Source organism: Populus euphratica, unplaced genomic scaffold (genome assembly GCF_000495115.2).
Source record: "Populus euphratica unplaced genomic scaffold, PopEup_1.0 scaffold140.1, whole genome shotgun sequence".
NCBI lineage: Eukaryota > Viridiplantae > Streptophyta > Magnoliopsida > Malpighiales > Salicaceae > Populus > Populus euphratica.
In genome coordinates, this window is record NW_011500028.1 from 25,753 (window position 1) to 43,283 (window position 17,531).

Here is a 17,531-nt window from a genome sequence, read left to right on the forward strand (position 1 = left end):
TTAGTTTGCTGACATATTTTTATATGCACGAAGGTAACTCAATATGCACATGGTTATTTCCTATATCAAAAGAGATTCTCTTTGAAGCAATTAAATAAGTTTGCAACATAAAATTGCAAACCAATTAGTACCTTTATGGTACAAAGAAAAAAGTTTGAAAAAAAAAAGGATGGAGTTAAAAAACTATATAGTAAAACTTATAAAAGTTAAAATCACTATTTGACAACGAAAAGAGTTCTAAGATATTTAAAAGACACTATCGAGTTTGGCATATATTTTGTGAAATCTAGTTTTATTAAACTTATTTTTTCTAATCATGATTGGGTTGATATAATAATGAACATCTTAGGATATTGTTTTGCTCTAGAAGGAAGTATTTTCTATTGAAATTCAAAGAAGCAATCATTAACTGGATATTCTACTGCTAAGGTAGAGTGCATAGTATCGTATCTGACAGTAAAGCAATTGACCTAGTTAAGGAAAATGCTAACTCATTTGGACTTTAATCAATGAAGTCCCATAAAATTGTTATATAATGACGCTTTAGCAATAACTATTTTATAAAATTATATTTTTCATGATAGGATGAAAATTAAGTTTCATGCTGTTAGACAATTTTAACAAGAAAGGGAGTAGAATTAGTTTATTGCACCTCATCAGAATAGTTAGCATATTTATTTACCAAGTTTTTAGCTAAATTTAAAGCTACAAGGGATAGGATTGGATTGAAATGTGTAACTTTGGCAGCAAAACATCGAGGAGGAGTGTTGGAGTGGTGGCACCAAAGCTCAAAGCTCAAGGTTATTATCAGCAATTTTTTAGTCATATTTATCTATATGTTACGTATTTTTTTTGGTCATGAACTTTAGGCTTAAGTTTAGCTAGATATTTACTTGACTTAGAATAAGTCTATGTAATTACATAATCCCTTAGGCAAAGAAGGATATAGCTGTTATGATTCTTTTTCTTTATGATAATTGATAAACATCTTGTAATCTTTGATTTGATTTTATCTATAAATAAAACTTGATGGATGGCAATAACCTCCAAGTTCTTGTTCTGCTCTTGCTTCTTTGTTCTTCGAGTAGGCTACGTTTTCTAAATACCATTTAAAAGGCATCTTTACAAGCTGTTGAGAGAGACATGAAACTGAAGCTGGACAAAACATCTGCAATAAGCATTATTGATAGATGTAACAACCTTGCCAGTGCCACACTATCAAAAAAAAAAAATTAACAATTACAATTATCTGATTCGTTTCTTCTGTTATTCACTACATAGAGCGCACTGTAAACTACCTCCGAAACTTTTCTGTTCATCATCATACAGATAAATCGGATTATTAGACTTGAATGAGACAAAAAAAAAAAATAGGGAAGATTGAAAGAACAGAAACACAAACTGACCACAGTCACACCCTAATCAAACATCTACTTTGATGTGGCAAAGCAACGCCTTGACAGAATACAGAGTGATATGCTTCTCCACAAACCCACTATAGTCTTCACCATTTCCTTTTTTCTCTTTATCTCTCTCTGCAAACCTTCAAATGACAAGCATTCATCTTCGAGGGGGGTCTATAGTCCGAACATTAGCTCCTGTCATTCCTTCAATTCGATCTTTGGTTATCTCCACAAAATGACCCACAATCTCATGAAACTGCTTCAGCCCAGAAAGTGGGAGAATTATGGAGGACCTATCATTACCTGCAACCTGCATTTCGACAACATTCCATCACGATTTCAAATGGACACCACTAGCCTTCACTTCACAACACAGAATCATGGATACGTAGCTTTCCTGGCCCTGTATAGGGGCACTGCCCCTTGGCCATTGGTACCTCTTCTTAAATAGAAATTTACATTTTATCAAATATTAATCACTCCACCCTTCCCACGGCCAAGAAGAAAAGGAATAAAAACTCTCATTGGACTATAATTAAAATTACTCTTAAAATCTCACCTCAGAAATCCTTAGAAAATGACCTCTGTTGTTGCTACCCAGATCAAAGAAGAATCTTTTCTGATCAACTCTGATTACCTTTGACACCCCCAGATTACCAATTTCATCCTGTGGGGGCAGTTCAACCGATCTGTCTACATTCAGTTCAGAAGTAGGCGCGGGTGATTGGCTACTGTGCCCAGATATGAAGCCAGCCCCTACGTCATCAGAAAGTCCAACAAGTTGCTCTGAAGTTTCAGAACTTTGCTGTTTTGGCAAGCATAAAAACAGATGGATGAAATAATCACAAGTGAGACCCCCTTAAAAAATGAGAGAGTTTTTAGGGGAAGAAGGGAAAGTGATTGCACATGTAACACCGCGTCACCTGATTGGGCAGCATAAAAAGTCTTGATGCTTCACTGATCTCAGCCAGAATGTTCCTAAACGCTGCCCACCCTTCATCCCGCGAACTTCCAGCAGGAATAATAATAGTACTTCGGTTTCTACTGACAGAAGCTTCAGACACCTGTACAAGTATGTCTATTAGAGAAGTGAACTTCGATCATTGTAGCAAGTTGAATAGTCCCTGAAGATGGGGAAAAAATGTACAAAGAACACCAATTTCCTTTCTGTTTTTTTTATCAAAGTGACAGCATGATTAATGTCTGAAAGTTCTGCTGCTCTGTCACTCTTGCATATGTTCAATCATTCTTTTGCACACAAATTACATCTCCTAAAGGGAAAAAACCTAAGCAGACTTTGTATAACTTACCCAGGAGTTTTGAAAGAATGAGCAAATGCTAGTGAAGATCAAAAAAATATGTCAAGATGTTATTACATTCTTTTCCTTGATAGTTTTTCTTCTCATATTTCATTGAAGCATAAATATGGCTTTATCTCTTTTCTTTTTTTTTTGGTTATAAACTTTATATAGGATGAAGTTTCTTTATCATGTTCCATTAATTCCCATAAAGTTCCCTCATTAAACAAAATTACAATGTACAAGTTAGGAGATTTTGAACCATGTGTTGAATTTGTGGCATCAACAAAGACTCCCAAAAATAAGGGGTGTATACAATAAATTATACAATGACAGAAAGAAAGGTTTTGAAGCTGAAGGGAACAGTAAATTTGATAAAATATACAGCTTCTTTAAAGGAACTTTCCATAAAAGTGGATTTTCAGGATATGCATAGCAATCCCTCTAGTAGAAATCTGATCATCCCAAGGGATAGTGATTTTGATGCAATGGCCACGAATAGCCTAAAATGGTCTTATAGGTTGCAAGTTCATACTAGGTTCTGGATCCACTATAGATGTGTTCAAGCTAGAAGAAAGTGAAGGTTTTGGAGAGTTAGATGGGGATCTGCCAAAGTTAGATAGGGGTTTGCCACCAACAATTATGCAGATAGCTTAGCAGATGCATTTATAGATTTGTGAGACAAAGCTACGCCCAAACCAATAACTTGGCAATACAAGGCCATAACTTCCAATTCCCCAATATCAGGTCCCGAATATATTGTTTGAGCCAGCGTTGTTATTTTTCTGAATTTTATGTTGCTTTAGGATATCTTGTTATTATTCTTTTTATTTAAGGATTCTGATTTTCTTTTCTTGTTAAGGTCGGTTTCTGAGATATAAACCTCTTAGAGAGGCAGAATATATCAAACTTCATTATCATAAATAAACGTACAAATTAGGGTTCTTGTTGTGTTAACCCTATTATGTCAAACTCTGTCATTCTTGTTGTTGTCTTCTTTGTTTTTGTGTTTCCATCTACATCACAACCAAGACAAATTTTTTTCACTAATTGACGTTGGAAGGTATGAGCACATCAAACATTTACTAGAAGAAAGCACGTTCTTGAAAAGAGTTGGCAGCTTGCAAACTATAGTCATTGTATAGTTGATAGAGTAATGCTCAGAGAACTTATATAAAGGCGATTGCAGCTCCCTAGAAGCTCTCTTCCTAATAGCATGTCCATGTGCAGCATATAATGGTCACAACAGAGAGAGAGTTTACGAGAACAGTAAGACCTACGCAAAAATCTTGTTTCCATTTTGCTCTTGTGATTTAGAATGACCAATGTTTAGACGTATAGATGTATCTAGACTTTTGTTGAAACATCCAAAACTGGGAAATGTACAAACTCTTTCATACAAAAGCCAGCCACTACATGAAGACTGGTTGTATGAATCCTATACTCTGCAAGGATTGTACGAGATTATTGATATCCTACCAATTTGTCCTCTTTTGATTATATGGAAGAATAGCATAAGAGCATGGAAGTTGACCATTTAACAGCAAGTGCAAAGATAAAATCCTGTCCATGTGTATGTTCTTAACAGTTCTCAAAGACAGCGCCTAGGTTGGCCTTAATTTCAAGTACAGCATTATTATTATACAGGAACTAGTTATTAGTTGGAGGAAAAAATAGAAAACTACTAGAAGGAGGGAAATATAAAAAATTTTGGAGAATGAGTTTCTCCAAAAGAACAAGCTAGAGGCAACCAAAAGAAGGGAAATAAAAGCACCCTCAGATCTTCAGGAATATGGGTAAATGAAATGCCTATAAAGGCTCTTGTAGCATCATAGCGGAGTGAAAGAAGAAATGCTTATCCTATTTCTATCCTGGGTAAATAAATTTCTAGGAGATGACAAGAGTAAAAGGAGCTGTAGTCTTGGCAGCTGCTTCACGAAGAAGAGCCCACAGTGTGGCAGAATGATATTAGGAGGTTAAGAGCTGGCAAGCCCTCTCAATCCGATGTTGGGATAGATAAAAATAAGTCCCAGGTAACGACATAATCTCTCTCTAAACCTTAAACCGTAGACCATTCCACGGAGCATAAAAGGCTGTGTATAGATAAGCATGGCTTGTTGTCGGGTCTGCTTAACAGTAACAAATAAGACGCATAGCACAGTGTCACAGCAAATAGATTGAGAATCAATGTGGTTATTAAAAGCAATAAAATAGGAAGCATAGCATAGTTTTATTTTATTATGTGGGGAGCAATGATGTAAATTTTGGAGGGGGAACAGTATACCTTCAAGAAGCGGCCCCTTCTGTTTTCACCAATGTCAAAGTAGAAAACCTGACAGTAATGGAAATGGGAATTCATTAATTGGAATTTGGAATGAATGGTAACGCTATTGGTGATTAGAGATAGGGGTAACAGAGAAGGACTGTGAATTAAAAAGAATGCCTTGGTGTCGAGCTGCAATTCCTTGCTAAAGAGGTCCTGATCATCAGCAGAATTATCAACGTAGTGATTGAAGAGATCCAAGAACCAAGAAATCCCAGAGAAGGGGACGATGATGGTGGACCTGGTGGCTGAAGTCTTCTCCGATATCTTTAGGTAACGACCCCGAGGATTCTCTTTTAGATCAAAATAGAAAAGCTTGTGTTCCACTTGTAGAGTCTTACACATGAGCTCAACATCATTCCCTCCTCCTCCACCCGCTGCTGCTGCTCCACTGCCACTACCTCCACCAGAATTCCCCTCCATCTAGTCTACTAAATAATAACAAGTAATTTTGATTAAAAAAGGGACTGCTGATGGAGGAGGTAGATCTGAAAGATAACGATAGATTGCCACACACTCCAATCGGGAAGAGCAGGAGCAGCAAAAGCAAGAACAACAATAAGAAGAGTAAGATGTGGAAGTTAGAGGTTTAGGAGGAAGATCGAGGAGGAGGATGGCGTAATAGAATTTTGGTTTAGGGTTCGGAGAGAGAAGAGAAGAGAAGAAAGGAAGGGGAAAAGGAGACACTGAAGCAAGAGGGATAGTGAACGAACCACCATACCATTGACTTGGCCCCATTTTCATTTGGTTTAAAAAAATAATAATAATAATAAGGAAAATATAATATGACAGCCAGTCTAGTCTGTCTGGTAAAATAAAATTACAACTACTTACGACTCTCTGTCTCTCCCTCCCTGTGAAAAGTGAAGTGAAGTCTCCCTCCTCCAACTCAGTGAAACTCTTTTGAACTGAACTCAAGTCAAGGACTGAACTGAACGACTAAAATAACAAGAAGACAAGGCTTTTATTTATTTATTTAACTGGTCGCTTGGAGTTGGCGAGTAAGCAGGGCCCTTAATTTGCACAATTCCCTTGTCTTGTTTACCCCGTCTATGCATTGCTATTACTCCTTCAAAAACAAATATAGGATGCAATTCTACTTCTAAAGGTTACTAATCCAACTTCCGGTGGCGTTGGATTACTAAATGCTGTAACCATCTCAAAGCCTGCCCTACCTCACATGTTCAGCAGTCAAGCAATAATACTCACATTGACATGGGAATGGCTTCGACGTCTCATTTCTCAGCAAGGAGTTGTGTCTTTGCAAAATCAGCATATTTTTCTTGGCCTGTTGGTAGATTTTCATGTTCACACATATCAATTTTCCTTTTCCTTTCCTGCTTCCAATTCTTTGTTTCTTGTTATAATTCCAGGTATGCAGAGTTGGCAAGTTCAGTTGCAAAAATGATTAAAACACAATGAGCCTGTTAATATTGAGGTTCCCTTTTATTTTAGAAAGACGAGTTGAAAGATAATCAGCTTGTTTGACACTCCTTCCTCCAAAATCTTGTGTAGTTCTATTTAAATAATGCCGCTGCTACATTTTGTGAGTTCTCGTTCAGAAAAATAAATAAATAAATAAAATTACAGATTGGACTCACAGCATAAGAATTTTTTATGCAAGATAGCGTCTAGGATATCCCACTGTTGTAGCCTTGCCAGGGATAGTAAAGTTGAAATGAGCATATTGTATACAGACAGAAAAATAAATATATACATTCCACAGGTCGTCTTCCACTGGAGCTGCTTCAAAGCATTAAACCATAGAAGAAATCATGGTCAAATCCCAGGTTATAAAGTCCTAATCCTAGAAGAGCACTGGAGCATAAAATCTCGATTTTCTGCTTAACAACATGGCATATTCCTGCCCAAAACATGAGCAAATTGTAAGAAGATGAACTGTAACGTAACTAAATAGGAATAACCATAAGATATAAGTTGGTTTTTATTTCATGGAAGTTACCTTAGAGGTTTTGTTTTTAAATGGTAAAGAAAGAAAGAAAAAACGGCGGGGGGGGGGGGGGGGTTGTGGGGGGGGGTAGGTTTTGTGGATTTGGAGGTTGGCCATTGCTCCATTTATAACCATGAACATGGTCAAGACATGAGAGAAATATTTAGTTTAGACATTGAAGTTTTACCTGTGTTCTGTACTTTTCCTTCTGGTTTACCAAATGGCACAGCAAAGTCCTCATGATTTTCGCTGTTCGTAAATAAAGCTCTTTGAGATTTCAACTGAAGAAGGCCATGTCTTGTCTCTTTCTCCAAGGGTCGAAAGGAGTAAAAACCTTGAGTTTCACTGTCTTCCATATTTGATTCAGTGGGTGCTTTCTGACAGCATGGTTCCAGTTCTAACATGGAAAATGAGGCTCCGGAATCTCTTTTTGAACAAACAGAAGTAGTATATAACTCAGATGGATAGCATTCACTGCACCCACTGTTCTTTAGCATCAAACAATCTGAACTTTGTATTTTTCCTTCCGGTGCCTGTGTAGTTGACATGACCCCGTTTCCATCCTCACATTCTTCAAGTCTAGGAGAACACTCATCTGGTGGAGAAGAGGTGTCATTTTCACTATCCCTTGTTAATGAGCCATCCACAGAATGCTGTATTTGTATCGTTGTTTCCCCTCCACTTGTCTGTAATGGAGTAGTAACATCGGATCTTGAGTCCTCATTAAATAAATCTCTTAACATCTTCAGTGGTTTTTCAATGACCACTTCTGATATGGGCTTCCCAACTGCAACTGTAGTTGCAAGATTATTTAATTTATCATGGTTGACAACTTCTTGCTTTGTATACACATAGTCTTGCACTTTCTCTTCTGCTTTGCTCTGTACATTAGTCTTATGTTTCCTCTCAGGAATTGGAACAGCTAAAACCCGTTTTGTCCTTCGACTGCAACTGCTTAGAGTGGATTCACTCTTCTGTAGATGCAGCCAATTATCAACCTTCGAAAATTTGATGTGGTTAATTTTATTCACCTGTCCACTGCTATTTTTCTGGATGTGACTGATGCCAACCTTTTGACTAATCAAACTTCCTAGTGCTCTTTCTTGTTCTTGGAGACCGTTAGATTTAAAATCAGTTTCGGATGCGACTTGGCTGCATTCTGTTGCACTATCAGCACTAATTTTCAAGTTCAACTCCGCCAAACGGCTAGATCTGGAAATGCTGCGCTCTGAATTGTATTCTGAATGATACTTTACAGGGAAACTCACAGACTCCGCGCGATGAGATGTTGGTCTTCTCCTTCTTGTCAGGACTGTGTCATCTCTTCCTTCAGAAGTTTGATGCCCCGTCCCAGATTTTCTTTTGCTGCAAATGGTTGGCCTCATAAATCTTGGTACCTTTGATAAGGGAGTCACTGTAATATCTACTATCCTGCTCTTTGTAAGCTGTTCTTTGATTAAAGAATGGAATGCCTCCAGTTGCTCCTCAGACGATGGATTTGTCCCTGTTAGATTTTCTAATTTCTTGTTTAATTTCTCAATGTCACTTCTAACAAGCAGCCGTTCATCTTCAATATGTTTCATCTCTTGCTGCAGATCTGCCATTGCAACTCCCTTTTTCTCTTTCGCTTCCTGATTATCAAACGTTCACCTCATTGGTCAGTTCATCTATTATTTTATTTTACTCGCTTCACTTAAATTGTTCAATAGAATATGAAAATCTAATAATTTTCATTAGATTATATTTAACAGACTTCTTCTGGACTCAAAACATAGTCGTGGAAGAGTTTCTGGAGTTATTAACAAGTGATGTAGTTAAATTTTATAATTTGACATCATGCAAGCATATTCCATTAACCTGTTACTTAATGCATTTCGGACTCAATGCTTGCTATTCGCTGCATGATGATAATGTAATAAGCACAATCTTAATCAAAGTTTTGTTTTTTTTTTGGTCTACTTACAATTGTATCCTCATTTCCTAGATGAACGCTTTTCACCCTTGTTGCAAAATTTAAAGAACATATGGTCTCACACAAATCTTCTTCTTTGGGACTGACATGGACCAGCATAATTGTTTTTGAATCATCACCTGAGGATAGCCGCGGAGGGGACTACATTAGCAAGGAATATTTAGATGGAAATGAAGAAGATGATCTATATGACAATGAGTTATTTTCTTCAAGAAGTCACATATCATGAAAGGAATATATAACAGATATGAGAGAATTAACTCTGATAGAAATTGTTGTTTGAGAATTAGTAGGGTACTTAAACAGAGATGAGAACAGAACACCCCGCGTCTGGTTAGCGGCTGTAATCACATAGACAGGAGTGTGGACATGATTAAGGATAGTTACCTAAAGAATCTTTAAGAACCTGTGTCAGCTTGCTATTCCTGTCAAGAGTAAAACCATAAGTTAGCTTTTAGTTGGGACTCTGGAGAAACCATAAGAACTAGTAACAATTCTATGACTATTTTAAACAACCAACTGCAGGCTCTTACTTTGATGGAAGATATGAACGAAATAGGGTTGAATGGCCAAAAGGCCAAACTCTCATATACCAAGAAATTGAGTGTTTGGTGAGCTCACTGTTACCTGTAAGGTATATGGTGCCTTTTCCTTTGGAGGGCACTAATCACATCCCCAAGAGCAGAGAGTGACAGATTAATGGCTTTCCCTTCATCGAGTCTTTTGCCCCATGCCTTTGTCTTCAATACACGCTCGCTTCCCCCGAGGTCAACTAACCATAATTTATTTGTTTCCCGTCGCCTTTCAGTAGCATCGAAGCAAGTTATTGCTACCCGTATCATGCTATTGTGAGCAATATATAAGAAACAAGATTAGAACAGAGGATGATAACTGCCTTTTCTCAAAGGATGTTCTGGAATCAGTACATATATCAAGACAACTGCACGACTGGCTGTTTTTCAAGCTCTATTCTCGTGCTGAACTGCACTGACTGACATACAACAGTCTAATCAGGTAAAGTCGATTACCAGTGAGATCTGCTAGATGTCAGGTTGGAATTTGTGGAGGCCGTTGTTCTGAATCGGCAGCCCAATCTGTACAGCCTCAGAGCTTGGTTGAAGTCGTTCACCTTAATGGCCACAAGGTTGTCAATTTCAATTCCTCCCTTTGGATCTGTTTGAATTGAAAGGCTGTATTTAGAGATTTTGGATCGTGTTAGAAAGGATGGCCTTAATACATTTAAAATGATTAAAAATGCAGCTAGATAACCCCGTGCCTAGAAAACATTTATGATCTGAGAATATACTGTTCTGCAAAGGCAGGTTAGTTACTGATTTACGACCTGTTTCTTACATTGATTCCAATGACTGGTAGATTAGCTTTGTGGACTCTTAAAGAGAACAAACCTTCTGTTAATTCTAGCAATTTCGCTAGTTAAACTTACCTAGGTGGCATCGGGTCTGTAGCTTTTGTTGGTTTGGGGACAAGCAAGTCCTTTAGATTCCCCATGTAAATCTCAAGCATACTGAAACTGATGAGAAATGCATGGTTACAATCCACTGCTTGCTTAAACAGAGCCTCAATAGCCCGTGGCACTATGCCTGTAGTATCTGCACTACCTTCCTATTATTTATTAAACCAAGAACAACATACAGTTAGAAGAGTCAAACGTAGATTGAATACCTTAATCCATGTAGAATTTTGTCTTCAGCATAGTGTGTGCCGTTAGGACTCTAGTCAAAGGGCTGTGTAACAAATAACATCTGAAATACCTAAATATGTTGTGAGTGAAATCTTAGATAGTTAGTTCTTACCATTGTGAAAGTTTTTCCTGTGCCGGTTTGCCCATATGCAAAAATGCAGGCATTGTAGCCATCAAGGACTGATTTGATGATGGGTTCAACTTCTGTAAAAACTTCATCTGGAAATTTCCAACTATTAAAGCATGGTCATGTCAAATGAAGATAAAATAGCTTTCTACTTGCTTTTTGTTCAAGGAAGAATAAGAAACGAAATCACCAGAGAGACTTGATCTTCGTCAAGCACCTTGGGATGAACCTGGGTGGAAAACCTTGTCGAAATTGTAACTCTTGCTCTTATTCTCCATAAGCTTTAGAACAACTTCATTTGAATTCGATGCTACAACAGGTCTTAAATGACCTAAATTCTCCCCAAATGCGATAGGTCTTATTCGACAAAATACACGGATGTTCCCTGCAATGACAAATATGATGAGCATATATACAATTGTAATCAGCTTTGGCATGTCCTGAAAACAATCTATCCTGGCTTTTCAGTTAGTTGAAAGCAATCATCCATGCAATGACTTGTTGGAATGGCGTGAAGTAAGTCCAGCAACTTGTCTGCCTCTACTCAAGCTATCAGTCACTATTAAGGTGACAAAAACATGATCATGATTTCGTAGAAGCCAAGTCTCAATTTATGGCTGTTTCGCTGCACAACTTGATAATTTTTTATGCTCGTTGAATCATTGTAAAGAAACCTGACTAACCTTTCAAGTCCAAGAACTCATTTAGGATCTGCCTCCTCTTTATGTTCAGTTGGTTTATGTGGTTATTCAAGACAGTCAGTTCATCTGTTCATAGAAAAAATTTATAGAAGAGTGAGCAGTAAATATAAGAAGAATAAGGGACACGGGAGCATCTAGATTTATGAAGGAAAAAAAAACGAGGGTTTTTCTTTTACCTCGTATTTTTGAAATTGAATCACCATCATCATCGGTATCAGACTTGGTTGGCTGCATGTCAACTGATTTTTCAGATTGAAGGGTTTTTATTATTTCAAAAACTGATTTAACCCAGTTGGAAGTCAGATGTGCCTTTAGCCCAAGTAGAGAATGAAGGGATACAGCATGATTTCTAACAGATTTTCCCGAATCCATCTTCTCTGCTTGTCAAGACTAGTCTGTGGAAAACACATATATGGTTTCTTTGTTTCATTCATCTACATGACCTCCAGCCCTTTATTTTAAGTTCACAGTCGGCAACTGAACACGAGAACTATAGTCTATAAACAGTTGAAATAGTCTAGTTTGAACAAGAACCTTGACTTTCAGAAATAATAAAGATTGAATGCTTCACTTTCTAGAAATGGCTGAACCTATAAAGAAACTAAAACTATAATTAAGAACTGAATAGCATTATAGCAAAGGCAGGAGAAATTTCTTGCATGCCAAGTTGTTGAAAGTTTCTATATGCTACCATTTTGTATTGAAGAAAAAAAGGACAGAAAATGATCTCAAGAAACAGTCAACAATAGTCTGTTGAATGAAACAGGGCAGCTAGGGAAGTAAACAATACAAGAAGATTCAATCTAAGCTCTCTGCTTACTGTTACTCTTTAATTTATTTCCTACTCAAAAAGAAAAATGTACAATGATGCGTAGAATTATATTTTAACACTAATGAATTGAGGAGAAGCACAAAAGGAAATAAAGTTAAATTTTGGGGAATGAGGATTCAGATAAAAGAAAATACCGGTAATATGGCCATGGTATTTGAGACTTAAGCTTATCCACAACTAACATGGCCGATCCTGGACCAATTAGACACATGCATGATGATACAACATTAACAGAAATTCCTTTCCTTGAAAAAGGAAAAAAGAAAAAAGAAAAGGCTTTGAATGGGAACAGAAGTAGTCCTGATGATATGAAATATAGCTAGCAGAAGGGAAGAGAAGCGAATCAGGCTATGGTGGTGGTGTTGTAGTGAACTACAAGTAATATTTGTCAAGATTGCTCCAGTTATGGCAACTGAAAATAACACTGTTTATCTGATCTATCTATCTGAAACCCCATGTGAGAGCCAGCAGATATGAACACTAAAGCATTCAATTATGTGTTGTGATGCTACTACAGATTATTAATATCGGTGGTCGCTAGCAAACATCGTGACAAAAGGCCTGTCTGCCTTGCCTTGCAGGAATACTAGAGAGAGGAGAGAGAGTTGTCTATGGTGAAGGGCACATATATACCATTTATGCATACCCAACATAGAGGATGCATATGATAATTCACACAGCCAGCACTTCTTCTTTAGATGACTAATTGGGGTGAAAGACTATTCATGCTAATAAATAATGATATTACCGGTTGATCATGATGATGAGCTGCTGCTATGTATTGATTAAAGACTTGGTATTTAATTCCAGTGCTAGCTCACCAACCATAACAATAGTAGTCTTTGGATTGAGTATGCATATATTTATGATCCAACATTCATGATCTCATGGCTACTTAATAATTGATGTGCAAACCACGTCTCAGAACCACTCACTGGGCCAGAGAAAATACGGTTCCAACCTACGATAATGACACAAACAACAAGGAAGTTAATAAATAAACAGAGTGACTGGTGGGCTTTGATACTTTTTCACAAATGAATTTCCTTCAACTTAAAATAATTTCGCGTTCTTCAAATTAAATATGCAAGTTACACAAGTCATAATTAACCGATGGCCACCAACCCTAGCTATGGACGTTGTCTTTTTCGAAGAATTTCACATGCACAGATATATGTACTGGAGTACTGCCCGAAACTACATGGTATTTATTAAATGTTTAGATATGTGGATTGGTCCTGACAGAATCCAATGTCCGAAGCCATCGATCTCTGATATTACTTGTATTATTCCTAACAGGAAATGGGAGATCCCATCAGGGTTTTCAATTTGCCACCTTCGGAATTCTAAACTATAAATACTAGAGAGAGAGGGGAGTTTAATTATTATGCTATTCCATCATCGAATGAATGTTTAGAGATGTTGGGTTGGGTTTCGTTCCCAACATATTCATGGTACTGAATCAAAAAACAATACTATCGTCTGCATCGATCATACACAGTCTTGTTCTCAATGCGATGCTATTGGTTGCTTGCATGGTGAGACTCGGGCCGGCCACCTAACTGCATTAATCCTTGGGTTGGTGGGCAATAAATACCAAGGAAAGTAATCAAAGGCAACTTAACCAGTTAACGTTGGTGCGGGCTGGTAAGCTAGGTGGTGTGAAGGGTTAATCTCCATATTGATCGAGATCTCCGTTTTCAATATTTCTTTAGTAGAATATTGAATATTCAAAGTCGAGGATATATTGATGTGGGGCTAGCTCGTTAATTAGGAGGGAGGGCCAAAATGAAGTGACGAGGGGTCCAAGCCAAGGGAGTGAGGGAATAAGAGTTGGTTTCTATGTCGTACATTAATGGTAAAGGTGTATAGGTGTGGGGATATCTAGGAAAGGAACAGAATCCTATTCTAAACCAAAGTCCTCACAATCATATCATCCTAAACAATATTCTTTTTTTTAAGAAAAAGTCTTGGTTGGTGGAGACGTGGGAGTTCTAATTGAGCACAAATATGCAGGGATAACTGCAATTCAGTCCCCAACTCTTATGTTTATTAAACAGACCAGATCATTCATATCCTCATTTTCAAGATCTAGCTAGTGGTTTCTCCCCCATCTACTTCCCTTGGTCTTAACAATTCCATCCCTCATCCGTTTTCGTATGATAAAATTGAATCTATTAACTCAATTTCATGGATAAGATGCATATTTTAACTTGGAAAAAGAAAAATAATCAATCTACAAGCATAATGATATCACGTGATTCTATACATATATGTATGTATATATGTATGTTTTACTGTGTATACTGGGTCAAAAACAAAAACATATAAAAAAACACAAACAAACATATTCACGTAGCTCTTCAAAATCGAGTATGTCTATGGAGGCAACAGATTATATATTATTGGAGAAATGATATGAACACTCAACTCAAGTCAGTACAATCCCATAAAACCTAGTGTTTAACTCTTACACTTGGTATTTATCTCAAATTTGCTCTTTCGCACTTTTGAAGTTGCACTTACCACACTTTCACACCTCTTGCTTTCACCACACTTACACACCTGTTGCTCTCTCTTTGCCTCCATTTATAGAAAAAATAAAAGTCTTGGCAGCAACCGATAATTATCAAATAACTACTACAATAAATAAAATGATTGAAAGTGATATTGGTTGATAGTGGTTGAAAGGTGAGTGATAGTGGCTGATGGTGGTTGAATGTTGGTTGAAAAAAATGTTGATAAATTTGCTACAAATCTCCACCTTGGCAAGACTTTTCCATCTAATCCTCATGATCAATCAATGATGCCTCTAATGCGTCATATGGCACTGAACCCTAAAGGTGCTGAACACCGAGAAATGTTGACCAAGTCCAAACAATGTTGAAATTTGATCCTTGAGACATATTTTGTGAGCATGTCAACTGGATTATCTGTGGTACTAATTTTTTGTAGCAGAATATCCCCTTCATCAACAATTTCTTAAACAAAATGAAATTGAACATCGATGTGCTTGGTGCAGGAATGATGAACCCGATTCTTTGCAAAACAAATAGCACTTTGACTATCACAATGGACATTCACGTGCTTTTGAACAATTCTCAAATCTTCAATAAACCCATGTAACCAAATATCTTCCTCGAAAGTTTTCATTACTACCATATACTCTGCTTCAGTTGTTGACAAAGCTACTGTTGATTGTAACGTTGACCTCCAAGTTACAGGCCTTTTAACAAGTGTAAACACATAACCTATTGTGGAACGATGCTTGTCTAAGTCACCAGTATAGTCCGAGTCCACATAACCAACTAAATTTAATCTTAATCCATCATCCCTCTCAAACTTCAAACCAATATCAATTGTGTCATGAATGTATCGTAGAATCCACTTAACTGTCTGTCAATGACCCTTTCCTAGATCATACATATACCTGCTCACCATACTAACTGCATGTTAAATATTTGGTCTTGTGCAAACCATCATATACATTAATGCACCAACTATATTTGCATATGGAATTTAAGCCACATGCTTGTGCTCTTTCTTAGTGCATGGAGACATTGAAGCACTTAGCTTAAAATGAGAAGCTAGAGGTGTACTTACATGCTTAGTCTTAATATCTACCTCAAATCTTTTTAGAATTTTCTTCAAGTATTGGATTTGTGTCAAACAAACTATGCCCTTTCTTCTCTCTCTTTGAATCTCCACCCTAAGAATCTTCTTAGCTTTTTCAAAGTCCTTCATTTCAAACTCAGTTCTTAGTTGAGCTTTTAGTCTATCAATCTTCACCTTGCTCTTCGATGAAATCAATATATCATCCATATATAAAAGTAAATAGATAAAAAAACCATCAAGAAGTTTGCAAAAATATACATAGTTGTCAAACTGACTCGTGTGTATCCATGTTCCATTATGAACTTATCAAATTGCTTATACCACTGGCAAGGAGATTATTTCAATCCATATAATGAATTCTTTAGTTTACAAGCCTAATTCTCTTTCCCAGTAACTTTGAAATCATTTAGCTGAGACATGTAAATTTCTTCTTCTAAATCTCCATGTAGGAAGGCAATTTTCACATCAAGTTTGGCTAACTCCAAATCAAACTGAGCAACCAATATTAGCAGAATACGAATTGATGAGTGCTTAACAATTAGAGAGAATACCTCATTATAATTTATCATCTCCTTCTGAGCATAACCTTTTGCTACTAATCATACTTTGAAATGAATATTATCTTTTTTCAGGATTACTTTTCTTCTTGGTATATACCCACTTGCAACCAATTGTCTTATTTCCCCTAGGGAGTTGTACCAAATTCTAAGTTTGAATCTTGTGGAGAGATTTCATCTCTCCATCCATTGCCTCTTTCCATTTTGTGATTTCTACATCTGTACTACTTCTTTATAGGTGTAGGAGATTCCATCATCAATAACTGGATATGCATAAGCCATCATGTTACAATACCGAGTAGGTTTCTTGATAAATCTTTTTGGTTTACTCATTGCAATGGATTCTTATTGTGTGATTGTTAGAGTTGTTGCATCCTCTTCATTTAAACTTTCATATGAATTTCCTTCAGTAGGGATTGTTTAAACATTCTTTATAGGAATGACTAAAGTCTCAAACTCCACCTGTTGTGCATCACTAGACTATTTTTCCTTCTCCTATGTTTTCACTTACTGTAACATGCCGACTCATCAAAAGTGACATCTCTACTTAAAATTACTTTCTTTAAATCAGAACACCAGAGTCTGTAACATTTTATTCCTCTATCAAAGCCCAAAAATATAGCTTTCTTGGCTCTAGGATCTAGCTTGGACTTGGTAACATGATAATACGTTGAGCAACCAAATATATGCATTAAGTTATAATCATTTACAGGAGAGCATGACCATACCTTTAAAGGAGTTCTTCCAAATAAGGGTATGGCTTAGTGCCTCGCCCCAGAACACTTTGCTTCGTCCCGAATGTGATAGTATACATCGGAATTTCTTCACGAATGTGTCATTCATGTGTTCTGCTACTCCATTTTGTTGTGGTGTTTTATGTATAGTAAAATGTCATTTGATCCCTTTATTATGACAAACTTCAAAGAAAGGATTTGAAGTGTACTCTCCACCATTATCTAACCGAAAAGTCTTAACTCTCTTTCCAGTTTGAGTTTCCACCATTTTCTTCCATTTCAGAAAGATGTCAAGGACCTTATCCTTGTGTTTCAT

The 17,531-nt window shown here is 36.9% G+C and overlaps 2 protein-coding genes across 7 annotated transcripts; both read right to left on the reverse strand.

Moving 5' to 3' along the window:
• Positions 1 to 1,156: 1,156 nt before the first annotated feature.
• Positions 1,157 to 5,750, reverse strand: LOC105142277 (transcription factor Pur-alpha 1-like). The gene is made up of 5 exons (XM_011049830.1): positions 5,145 to 5,750; positions 4,986 to 5,033; positions 2,327 to 2,467; positions 1,963 to 2,208; positions 1,157 to 1,713 (listed from the first exon to the last, which is right to left on the reverse strand). Exons 1-5 carry the CDS (start codon positions 5,445 to 5,447, stop codon positions 1,561 to 1,563), a joined length of 891 nt encoding a protein of 296 aa, XP_011048132.1. The 5' UTR covers positions 5,448 to 5,750; the 3' UTR covers positions 1,157 to 1,560.
• Positions 5,751 to 6,522: 772 nt separating this feature from the next.
• Positions 6,523 to 13,167, reverse strand: LOC105142278 (kinesin KP1). Of its 6 annotated transcripts, none has more exons than XM_011049835.1 (12): positions 13,058 to 13,167; positions 11,654 to 11,954; positions 11,460 to 11,543; positions 10,994 to 11,161; positions 10,762 to 10,868; positions 10,392 to 10,570; positions 9,976 to 10,137; positions 9,575 to 9,790; positions 9,335 to 9,372; positions 8,939 to 9,066; positions 7,163 to 8,606; positions 6,523 to 6,888 (listed from the first exon to the last, which is right to left on the reverse strand). In XM_011049835.1, exons 2-12 carry the CDS (start codon positions 11,847 to 11,849, stop codon positions 6,773 to 6,775), a joined length of 2,838 nt encoding a protein of 945 aa, XP_011048137.1. In that variant the 5' UTR covers positions 11,850 to 11,954; positions 13,058 to 13,167; the 3' UTR covers positions 6,523 to 6,772. The 6 variants fall into 6 exon arrangements, with proteins under 6 accessions (XP_011048137.1, XP_011048138.1, XP_011048134.1 ...); XM_011049836.1 differs by lacking the exon at positions 13,058 to 13,167 and adding an exon at positions 12,444 to 13,042 and having other exon boundaries at positions 11,654 to 11,872; XM_011049832.1 differs by lacking the exon at positions 13,058 to 13,167 and adding an exon at positions 12,444 to 13,042.
• Between the last annotated feature and the right edge of the window lie 4,364 nt (positions 13,168 to 17,531).

Bases quoted from the DNA above. Each gene is read 5' to 3' on its own strand.
- LOC105142278 (XM_011049835.1), bottom strand. From the start codon at position 11,849: ATGGATTCGGGAAAATCTGTTAGAAATCATGCTGTATCCCTTCATTCT. The intron at 11,544-11,653 runs GTAAAAGAAAAA...TTCTATGAACAG, and splicing joins TTCAATTTCAAAAATACGAG to ATGAACTGACTGTCTTGAAT. The intron at 10,138-10,391 runs GTAAGTTTAACT...CTCTAAATACAG, and splicing joins ACAGACCCGATGCCACCTAG to CCTTTCAATTCAAACAGATC.
- LOC105142277 (XM_011049830.1), bottom strand. From the start codon at position 5,447: ATGGAGGGGAATTCTGGTGGAGGTAGTGGCAGTGGAGCAGCAGCAGCG. The intron at 5,034-5,144 runs GCATTCTTTTTA...CATTACTGTCAG, and splicing joins AATTGCAGCTCGACACCAAG to GTTTTCTACTTTGACATTGG. The intron at 2,468-4,985 runs GTATACTGTTCC...ATACTTGTACAG, and splicing joins GAAGGGGCCGCTTCTTGAAG to GTGTCTGAAGCTTCTGTCAG.